Below are 11,346 nucleotides of genomic sequence, written 5' to 3'. Positions count from 1 at the left end.
TCATCCATCCATCCATCCATCTTTCTTATTTTATTCTCTCCAGACCACCGTGCAGTCTAAACCTATTTTTACTCGTTAATGACCCCCTAAAGCAGCTCATAGTCGTTGCTATTCAGGGCTCCCCCCACATGACAACAGCTCTGTGTGCTTCATGTGACAGACTTTAAGTTTCTTGAGATCTCTTTGGGGTCAAAAAAAGTCAGGAATCTCAGATCTGGAGGGTTAAACAGCGGTGACTTAAAGGTCTGAGAGGAACTTCCTTTGAAGAGAAGTGAGACTATCCAGATTAAAGCAGAGCTCTTTGTGGATTTTGCTTCAATTAGGTTACAGATTAAAGTTAAAGAGCCTTTGTTGGAACCTTTGAATGTATAGCACACAGAACTGACCCTTTAAGTCCTGCTAACTGTAAGCTAGTTAGCCCAGTTAGCCATGTAGCTAGCAGTCAGGAGTGGGAGCTTGGAGCACCAGGGACCATCTCGGCCTCTGTACATGGGCGAGGACACAGCCTCCTCTGTACATGGGCGAGGACACAGCCTCTGTACATGGGCGAGGACTCAGCCTCTGTACATGGGCGAGGACTCAGCCTCCTCTGTACATGGGCGAGGACACAGCCTCCTCTGTACATGGGCAAGGACTCACCCTCCTCTGTACATGGGCGAGGACACAGCCTCCTCTGTACATGGGCAAGGACTCAGCCTCCTCTGTACATGGGCGAGGACTCAGCTTCCTCTGTACATGGGCGAGGACTCAGCTTCCTCTGTACATGGGCGAGGACTCAGCTTCCTCTGTACATGGGCGAGGACTCAGCCTCCTCTGTACATGGGCGAGGACTCAGCCTCCTCTGTACATGGGCGAGGACTCAGCCTCCTCTGTACATGGGCAAGGACTCACCCTCCTCTGTACATGGGCGAGGACTCGGCCTCTGTACATGGGCGAGGACTCAGCTTCCTCTGTACATGGGCGAGGACTCAGCCTCTGTACATAGCCGAGGACACAGCAGTATGTGATCCAAACCTGCTCTTATGACCATCAATAGTAAATTTAACTACTTTGGGCACTTGTTAAACTTGTGGTTGGATACGTAAATAAATAAACATTTCCTAAGCTGTGAGTAAGCTGCTGCACACATACGGGCGTCTGTATCTTAGTCTGAATCTGCTACATCTTCTTGTCTGAGTCTTAGTCCATGATAGCTTTGGATCTTTTCACGCTTAGAGGAGTGTTTTTCTAGACTTAAAACCAGCTGAGAGAGATTTACGTGGGACGGGATGTCTTCTGGTTCTGGGATCAGCTCTGTGGTGGCGATCCAGACCTGGAATTTCTGCCGTTTCCCAATGTCAGAATGTGTTTTTCGTGTTTTGTCTTCTTTTTTAGCCAACTTTTATATTGTTTGCATGTGCTGATGGAGAAGTCAGACGTCTGGAGTTTTAACATTAGGCACTGTTGATTCGTGTCGAACCAGAAGATGAAGCTGTGCGAGTAGAAGAGTTATTTCATTGATGGAGATGTTTCCGACCGCAAGAATAACTTGTGTGTGAGATATTCAAGCCTCAGCTTGTGATCAAATGTTTCCTTTGAGGAGCTTTATCTGAATGTCTCTTGTACCGTTTCTGTGTGTTTGTGTGTGGCTGCGATCCAACGGGCTACCTGACAAGTCCACCTACACAGAGCAAGTCACAAGACATGCCGTCCTCTTCACCTCCCTCCCTTTCTTCTTGTGTTTTCCTGACCTTTTTCCTCATAAAACCTGTGAAAGAAGCAAAGTTAAAACTCGACTTCTGAGGAGTTTTTGGGAGCGATCGAAAAAGGAAGTAAATACAGGAGATGGAGATTGAACAGCGTTACATGTTTCTCCTCTGAACAAGAGCATTTATTGTTTTGCATTCTTTCTTTCTGCAGAAGAAAAGGGAAGGAGAGGAGTTTTAATCTGTCTGAGATCAGCGGGCAGCCTTGATCTACAGATGTCTACCTCTTTCCCTCTAACGTCTTTAATACCGTCACTTCTCGTATCTTTCTCTCTGCGTCTGAATTTGTCTTTAAAAATTGGAAGCTGAACGTAAAACACAAACTGAACTATTGTCTCCAGTCTGTTGTTTAATCTGCCACTTTTCACGATCAAACGATCAATCCTTCAGATTATAAAATGTCAAAAAGATAGCACAAAGTTACCGTTGTGCTTTCAAGGCTGCGGTTTCTTATTTACCCGACAACGCTTTGAATGCAACACAAAGGCTTTTTTGTTACTTTCCAGCTGGCAAACATTCATTCAGTTTACATTAACTAAGCCGGAGTCGAGTCAGGATTGAACGTAACGTCTTCAGATTACTTCTATTGTGCGACCAACAGTCCAAACCCAAAGATTATTCATTTACTTTCATTGAAAGTAGCAAATCCTCACGTTTAAGAAGCAAATGTTTGACTGAAATGATTCATCGATTGTCAAAACAATCGTCACGTGCTACGTTGAATGCTGGTGTCGATAGCTGGTGAACATACTGGAGCGTTTAGCAGCTAAAGAGCCGAGTACTGGCTCTGATGGTGTTGTAGCAGTGCTGCAGGCCCACTTCCATCTGCCACGAGATAAAGAGGTTGTAATTCCTCTGAGCCACGAGAGGATCTTGTCGGAAAAAATTTAAACATACCTCAATTGTTTTTAGGCAAGGAGGAGGAAAGGTCTGGACGAGTACATAAAAAGTAATGTGTGTAACTGTATACACTGAAATATGTAAAGAAACTGCAACACAAAGACACACTCGCTCATACCATTTGTCCCACGAGGCGTTCGGGGAAACACTGTTTCCTCCCTCGCTGGTGTGATGAAAGAAACAGGTGGAAGAGAAAGCATTAGAAGAAGTGAGGGAACAGAGAAGAAGAGAGAACCAGACGCCCTCCCACGCTACCGAAAAGGTCGATTCAGCCACAATCGAGGCTCATTTGTGTGTTCGGTTGCGCCAAGCGACGCAGTCAAAACAGCTTTCTGCCGCTCTGAAGCAGCTCCGATGACGTCACTCCGAGCGCCCACAGACGACACGTTAAGCACACTAAGCTGTGTGTGTGTGTGTGTGTGTCTGTTACAGCAGCGTGAGTGTATGTGTGTGTGTGTTATCGCTCCTCGCCATCGGTCGCTCTCAGGCAAACATGGGGTTGCGGTGGCTCATGTGAGATGAACAGATAGAAGGTTGGGTGGAAAAGATGGAGGACGGTGCAAGAAGGAGGATGAGGAAGTTTTATTTCACGACTTGAACTTAACTCTTCCTGTTTATGTTTCAAATTAAAAGCCTTTTTACTACCATAACGTGAAAAATTGCTTAATTTCATCATTTTTCAAGCAAAAATGTCAAATATTTGATGGTTACAGCTTCTTAAATGTCAGAATTTGATGCTTTTCTTTGTCTTTTATGACAGTAAATAAAGAGTCTTTGTGTTTTGGGGCTGTTGGTTGGACAAAATAAGAAATTGTACGACTCACTAACTCAGTCAACACAGTTAAAATTTAGGCACTAAAACCATTTGACTGATTTTTCTATGACTTGGCGGCAGCGGAACAAGCTGTAAGCACAAAATCTGATGTCCAAAAAATCCGCTTTCATTAAGACTTGTGTGTTTGTTGCCACTTGATGAACATATGTCTTAAAATGTCTCTACTTTTTGCTCTGTTTTTGGTCTCCTCCAACCCCAAAGAAAAATATCCGGCTCTTTAGCTGCTAAACGCTGCACTTTGCTCCCCAGCTAGTTGCTAACTTTATCAGGCTGTCATCTTCGGCTGGAAATGAGGTGGATAAGAGCAGCGGAAGTAAATTTGGGGTCCTTTTAAAACCAAAACAAGAGCTGAAAGATGATAAAAATGCTCAGTGGAGCGGAAGTGTTGCCTGATGATCCTCTGGCCACTTAGCTCCACGGCTAACGAAGCTAACTAGTCACTACTTACGTAACTTACATCCTTTGTTTCTGGCTCGTTCTGTCTTTCCTTCACTCGCTCCTCCTCCCTCTTCATCAGATCAGACTCCGGTCAAACCCTAATAACTTGTACTGTACATACAGAAGTCACAAATACTGTTTGGACTTTACACTAAGCCGTACACCGCTGCGTTTCAGTGTGTGTGTGTGTTGCTCAGGTGGAGCCCGGTCGTAGTTAATCCCAGGTCAGTGTGCCGCCTGGTATGCAGCTAAGCCTTTAGCATGCAGTCGGAGGATAATGTTCAGCAGCGTAGAGCGAGCTGCATGTTTCTGTCAGGGCATTTTTCACATTGCTGAGTGACACAGAGGGAGGCAGGAGGCGAAGTCACAGGAATCAATTCATGTTTATTTATTATTAGTTGTTCTTCTGTCGTTTATTTTGAAGTTTTTTGGGAGTTTTTGGGGACAGCTGGTGCATTTTTGACGTACTTGTTGGTGTCTTCTTTCGTTTCGAAAGACTTTGCGACTTGTTTTCTTTCTGTTTGTTGATGTAGACGCACAGATTGGTGACAAATTAAGGAAAAATCGACATAAAGTGTCTTTATTAAAGCTTCCAGAACAGCTTAAGTGCTTGTCATCATAGACTCTCAGGACTTTCCATTTAATTTGACACCTGTTTGCGTCAATTTGTGGTAGAAGTGTGATTAATGGCGAGCTTTTAATTTGAAATAGTGTTTTCCTTCGCTCTTATTGTTTGTTGAACTTCCTTTATCGTCTTTTTTCCGACTTGTATTTTTTACAAAACAATTTTGAATGTTTTTCAGATGATGTCCTCAGATATGAGTGTGTGTTTTGTGTGTGTGTGTGTGTGTGTGTGTGTGTATTGGCAATACAGAATGAAATTCAAAGTATGAAGACGAGAGACATACCTTCATTTATTTATTCATTTAATTATTTTCCCGCTTGTGAGAGTGTGTGTGTGTGTGTGTGTGTGTGTGTGTGTGTGTGTGTATGAGTGTGGGTGCACATGTGTGTGTTTGTGCGTGTCAACACTGAATGCACGGCATTCCTCGTGGCCTCTACACAAACAGACCCCCGCCGACAAGATCGACGGGAAATATCAGACATCTGTCACAGCGCAGAAAGAGAGGAGAAGAAGAGGAAGGAGTGGAGAGGCCTGAGGAGAATGTACTCCAGTAGATCTGGACTTTACTCGAGTATTTCTACTCCTTAGTCACTGAGGAACCGGTGGGCTTTGGGATTTGCTTTTAAAATGTTGTTTTATGCAAGAAAAAGAAAGACTTTATTTGTTGCCGTAGGCTAAAACACCCCCTAAAAACCGATTCAGTTATCTTAAAGGTGCAGTGCCACAAAGCTGGAAGGTGAAATATGTGTACTCGAAACAAATAGAGGCAGCGCACCATTAGAGAAACCGCTAACTGCTGCTAATTGTATAGCTTATAGCTCAGTTAGCCGTGTAGCTAGCACGCTGACTTCAGTAGATATCTCTGAAGACATCATAACGTCATCTGTTGTTGATCATTTAAATTAATTTATGAATGCTTTCAACTAAAATATTTGCGTATTGCCCCTTTAAAATAAGTTTTTTTTTCCTTCTTCCTGAGAGGTGAAGATCAGGATTACGTAAAGATAAAGAAGGCTTCACTAAATGACTGAATATCCACCATTTTAAAGCTAAAAGCTAAGCTAGAGAAGCTAATCTATAACAGCACATAGAGCAGATGTGTTGTCGAGCATCTCCGAGTTGAAGTCGTCCACGTTTCCCCTCAAAATGTTTCACTTTTTCTCCCTTTTTCAGCGGTGAAAAGCTGCACAGTGGAGATTTTTCTGTAACATTTAAGCTGCAGCGCTCAGATATGTGTCTGTTCTCATTAGAAAGCAGCTTTAAGTGAGGAGGATATTAAAGAGAAATGTAGGCAGGGCAGCACAACCTGCCGCGACCTGCCTCTCCACCAGATCAGATCAGACATTCAGGACACGGGAGAAGCAAGAGGGAGCATGTTGAGAATCAAACTACAGCAGGAAAAACACAGTCAGCAAATAAAATGTAAATGTTGCTCATTTATAAACCGAACTGAGGCAGAGCGAGACGTCAGTTATCTTGTTTAATCTGTCTGAGCTGGATTTGCAGCAACAGAAGCAGTAAAATTCATCCAGAATATTATTATTTATTACTTTCATGTTTTAATTTCTTTAAAAAAAGGTATTTTTTAATTGATTTATCGGCTTCTTTATTAATAATTGTCTAAATAATGGAGTCTTTATTGTGGCTGAGCTGCTTCTCATCAGTTTACCTCCGTGTTTCCTGCCGCCCTCATGTGGTGGAGACGTGTAACTACAGGCGGACAGGTAGAAAGATGGTATGTGCAGAATGCCTCGTGGTTTTAACATAATCATCAGAAAAATACTGGCCTGGTGAGCTCATAGTGAAGAACGTTAACCACAGCATGGTGAAAAAACTATCTTACAAATAAAACATGTCAAACCAGCTACAGCGATGATAAATCCAAAGGTGCAGAGGGTTCAGATGTAAAAAACAAAACAAAAGTTGCCTCTCGCCAGCGGGCACATTCTCAATCAATGTAATGTTTGCTTCCAAATTTTGTGGCAAAAGTTTTCCTGTTTCAACATGATAGTCGTCTGTGCACAAAGCCCGGTCCATGAAGGGCTGGTGTCGACTCCAACAGCTCTGGGACCCACTGTGGGTCAAATGGGAGTGAATCCCTGCAGCAATAAAGTCAATCACAGTATGAAAGTACGTGATTCACATGTGAAAATGTGGAATTCACATGTAAATAAGCCAATTTCACATGATTTTATGTGCTATGTTTTCCTTCTACATGTGTAAATTCTAAGCCAATCACAATAAACATACAAGTTTATACATGATTCACATGTGGCACTTTTTATTTACATGTGAAAACATCCAATCACATGTGAAACTGTGTAGAAATGTAGAAATCACAGGTGAAGAAGCAAATTTCACATGATTTCATGTGATTTCATGCACAATGTTTTGCTTTCCACATGTGTAAAACGACCTGTTCACATGTGACATTATTTTGTTTTTACAAATTGTTGTTCACATGTGGAAATAGCCAGTCTGCTGCAGCATTTCCCATCCCCATCCCACGCTCTGCATCATTAACTCTCTCCGTATGATCTGAGCTCTGAATCGTACGTAACGTCCTCAGATCCGAGCTCAGATCCGTCATATGTTCCTCCTCTCTGCCGCTCTATCTCCCTGATACGGTATCAGGACATCCTGCGCTCGTCTTGTTTTGTCTACAGCAGAGGCTCCTGGGTAAATATTAAGGTTAGGCTGCAGCTCATCCAAACAGTGATACACCTCGTGCTCGGAGAAGTTTGCTGTGTGCTCGAAGGTTTATACAGATGTGCAAACATCGATATGTTCAGAAGGTAAACAGGAACATTTGTTTTCTTGTGATGTGTTCAGGCTCTTCTGGCTGACAGAGACTCTTTGATCTAAACCCTGGATTACAGGGATTCCTTCAAACATAGATGAATTTGTTCTCCTGCAGCGCCTCACGTCAGGACCGCTGGACTGAAACCATGAAGCGCTTCAGGCCGGTCACAGCCCGGTGATCCTCGCACTTCAAGTCCAAAGAAAGAACAACATGTGGGACCACACAGATTTGTGTTTGTTTATTGTGGCTACAGTTTCCGACCGTGACCGTGAACCTGAACGCATCGCGTAGACCAAATCCTACATGATCTTATTTGAAAGCACATTCAGAAAGTGCAGGTATTTTCCACCTTTCACTTCTCCGTCTGCTTCCCCTCCTATAGCTTCCCTCCTACCTGCCTCCTCCCAGTCTGCCCCCGGGCTGCACATATCCAGGTATTCAGCTGGCGAGCTGCCGCTCCCCTCTCTAATTTCTTGTTGCCCGTAGCTACAGCGCCGCGTGCCAAGTGGTGATGTATGTGGAGCGCTGCAGAGAGAGGCAGGCGGGCGTGTGTGAACCTGTGTCAGGCAGGGCCGGGGCCAGACCTGGGCCGGGCCGAGCAGGGCTGGGCGAGGCCCGGTTGTCATATTTCTCTCGGGGAAGGAATTCGAGCCCCCGTAGTTGAAAGATTCACGTATGGTGAGGACATTTTCTGGAACAAACTCTGGTAGAAACTGCTGATATGCAGTTTTTTTGCATTTTCTAGGTGTGCAAACCTGCAAATCCAACTAATATTGAGAATTATTATGAGTGAATTTGAGCGTAAAATTCAATTTAAATGAGTTGTTTAAACATTTTTATAAGAGCAAAGAGAATGAGAGCGAAGGCACCGACATTTTCAATGATGTGGCAACGAAAAGTGATCAAATTTACAGCGTTCTGATGATTAAACTCAGAGATCACAGCTGTAACTGCTCCTAACTTTAATAGATGTTGATTATGGATTTCCTTCCTGCAGCAGTTTGTTTAAAGTCCAAATTCTGAGTTTAAAAGTAAAAATTCTGAGTTTAAAAGTCCAAATTCTGAGTTTAAAGTCCAAATTCTGAGTTTAAAAGTCCAAATTCTGAGTTTAAAAGTAAAAATTCTGGGTTTAAAGTCCAAATTCTGAGTTTTAAAGTCCAAATTCTGAGTTTAAAAGTCCAAATTCTGAGTTTAAAGCCTGAATTCTGAGAAAAATTGTCCCTAATCCTCTTCCGTACCCTTCTGAATCAATCCACGCAGCTCAAACTCCCAACAGTTCGTCTTGTTTACCTTTCTGGTCCAAACCCGGATGAACAAACACACTCCTGCGGTGTGAAAACCACAGTAAGAGATCAGATAAGTGGCGACCAGATGCTGTTTTCACTTCTGAATATTAGTGTCCGTGTGTGTGTGTTTACCTCAGCGGACTGTTTAGATGATGAAGGTCAAGTTGTAGGAACGTCCAACACATCTGCGAGTGAGAGGAGGCAGATTTTGACCACGTTGAGCTCCAAAGTGTCTTTTTATTGAAGTTTTTATTGAAAATAAGTTAATAAATGTAGAAATGAAGGACTAAATGAGCTGCAGGTCTGGAGGGGGGGTTGCAGAGATGGTGGTCAGCTGCCTCTCAGTGCTCTCCCTGCAGGTATCTCTCAGTGGGAGGTCACAGGGGTCAACATTCATTAGACCAAATGAAAGGAGAAGAGACGAGAGAGGAAAATTGCATTGAGAAGAAAGAGAGAATTCCCGGGAATATCAATGGAATTCCTGGACCGGCGCTGTGGCCCGATGGCATGTGAGAGTCGGGGGGGGGGGGGGGTCCGGTTCCAGTCCGAGGGAAAATATTTGGTTTGGTCGTCGCTCTCGGGGGCGTCGGCACCTTGAAGTAGTCGAAGTCCAGCGGCGATGAAAAGGGAAGGTCGGTTCTGACGCAGCGTCTCGGCGCCGCTCGGCTGAAGAGGATAAACACTTTAAACACACTGATGCAGAGCTGTGAAATGAAACCAGTACAGTAATGTCATCTGCTGGTTTCTCCTCATCTTACTGGATCTTTTGTTTGTTAGACACAAAAACTACTTTAAGTTCAGGAAATCATCGTGGTTTGACTCAGAATAACTACGTTACTTATGTATCTTCAGTTACGAACGCACGTGACGCAAGCTAACTGTGAAATATCTCCCCGTTAACCATCTGTTCCCATCGTTCTCCTCGTGTTGCTCTTCACACCGCTCTGCCCGACTTCCTCCTTTGCTGCCGTAATAATAACTACGTCCACTAGAGGGAGCTGCCGGACAAGAGACGTCAGAGGACATTTTACATTTCTGTGTGTTCCTGTTTATGTTGTGACAACGAGAGTTAGGATAAGATTATGTTTTTTGTGTTTTTTTTACTTATTAGCTTCTAGCTTATAATTTTTATAGCAAGTTCAGCAGGAACCACCTTCTTCTCCATCTCCTTTTTTCATCTTTCCTGTTCTGTGATGACGGCCTACAGATTCACGCTTACAGTCGGACTTTGCATCATGCTAATGAAGGTTTATAAGTGTCTAATCTAAATAATAATCTATACATTTGATTAGATTCTGATATAAAACACAAGTTGTTCTGAGTTATGCATGCATGTAAACTTGATTTTGATAACAGACCAGAGCTGGAGTCCAATATATTCAGGATTTGTTTGGTTGTGTGCGATTGTAGCGTGTATCCGTGTGTGTGTGTGTGTGTGTGTGTGTGTGTGGGTGTGTGTCACTTTAGAGCAGGTGTGAACATGTTGACTTAAGACTGCGGTTACTGACTGCCGAGCTGAGCTAACTGTCGGTAAGGAGAAGTTAACAGTTGTGGTCAAATCAGGTCCTCTGTGTGTGTGTGTGTGTGTGTGTGTGTGTGTGTGTGTGTGTGTGTGTGTGTGTGTATTAATGAGTGTGAGTGTGTATCAAAAGAAAGAATAACCCTCTCAGATTTATTTGTCTTTGCAGCTGTGTGTATTGTTAATGAGCTCTATCTGCTGTATGCATGTGTGTGTTTCCATGCAGCTTGAATGCATATGTGTGTGTGTGTCTTTGTGTGTGTGTGTGTGTGTGTTATGGAGGGCAGGGCGGTGTGTATAGGTGTCTAATCATCAGTCTTTGATGAGCGGGGGAATTCCAGTCTCGCCGGTCTAATCCCCGGGTGCGTGCCTTCCGCTCGCTCGTCCTCCTCCCCTTCCTCATCTCGCCCACCCTCACCTGGCTCACCTCGCCGTCAACTCTGCACACCTCGCTCCTTTTAGCTCCTTTTACTGTTTTATTGTACCAACTTCCTCCCAAACGGCGTCATCTGCCTTCGTCTGTTTAGGTAGCAGTTAGCGTCGTAGCATGTCAGATATACAAATTGCATCTGCAGTTCCCAAGTTGCTAAGCTGGGGTCATAAAACATGCCAGAAGTTGTTAAAGTTAGCTTAGACACACACTACATGACTGCTGTATTGTTTTATTGTTTGCTAAACATGCTAGAAATGACTTCAAAGCAACTTTAGAGTTTAGAGAATTGCTGGAAAAGTCCTAGCCATCTATGATAGACCTACTACTTTGCTAGCTATAGCTACAACCCAGAAGCTAACGGTAAAGATTGGTTAGCTAGCTTGATGAGTGTATACATCTCTGAATGTTGGTGCAAATTAGCCGCTCTTTAAAGTCTCATGAAGACGTTGTTGAAGTGTTTTTCCAGCTAACGTTTGAACGCACACCTTCTAGCCTGCTGTGTTTTGCTAGCGAGCTACAACCCCCAAGCTAACGGTCAAGTTTGGTTAGTTAGCTTTTGGTGCACAATGGCCGCTCTTTAAAGTCATTGTGAAGCTCATAAAAAATGTAATTTTCAGGCTAACAAGGTTTGGCTAGGTAGCTTCTGGTTTATTTCCAAATAAAATTGGTCATTTGAGTACACACCTGAGCTAAGATCATAACGCCACAAGCTAACGGTCAACTTTGGTTATCCAGTGGTGCCAAACCACCATTTCCTGGATT

General features: G+C 43.5%; 1 protein-coding gene across 1 annotated transcript in view; it reads left to right on the top strand.

Annotated features, from left to right (window-relative positions):
- The first annotated feature begins 489 nt into the window (after nucleotides 1–489).
- The window catches only part of col4a5 (collagen, type IV, alpha 5 (Alport syndrome)), a 37,352-nt gene continuing 26,495 nt past the window's right edge, over nucleotides 490–11,346 (top strand). The window contains exon 1 of the mRNA XM_073475571.1: nucleotides 490–999. Coding sequence (XP_073331672.1) covers nucleotides 490–999 — 510 coding nt within the window. The remainder of the gene's footprint in view (nucleotides 1,000–11,346) is intronic.

The sequence above is a fragment of the Pagrus major genome, chromosome 10 (assembly GCF_040436345.1).
Source record: "Pagrus major chromosome 10, Pma_NU_1.0".
NCBI classification, from domain to species: Eukaryota; Metazoa; Chordata; class Actinopteri; order Spariformes; family Sparidae; genus Pagrus; species Pagrus major.
Note: the sequence above shows the minus strand (reverse complement) of the source record. Positions and strands in the feature narration are given on the sequence as shown.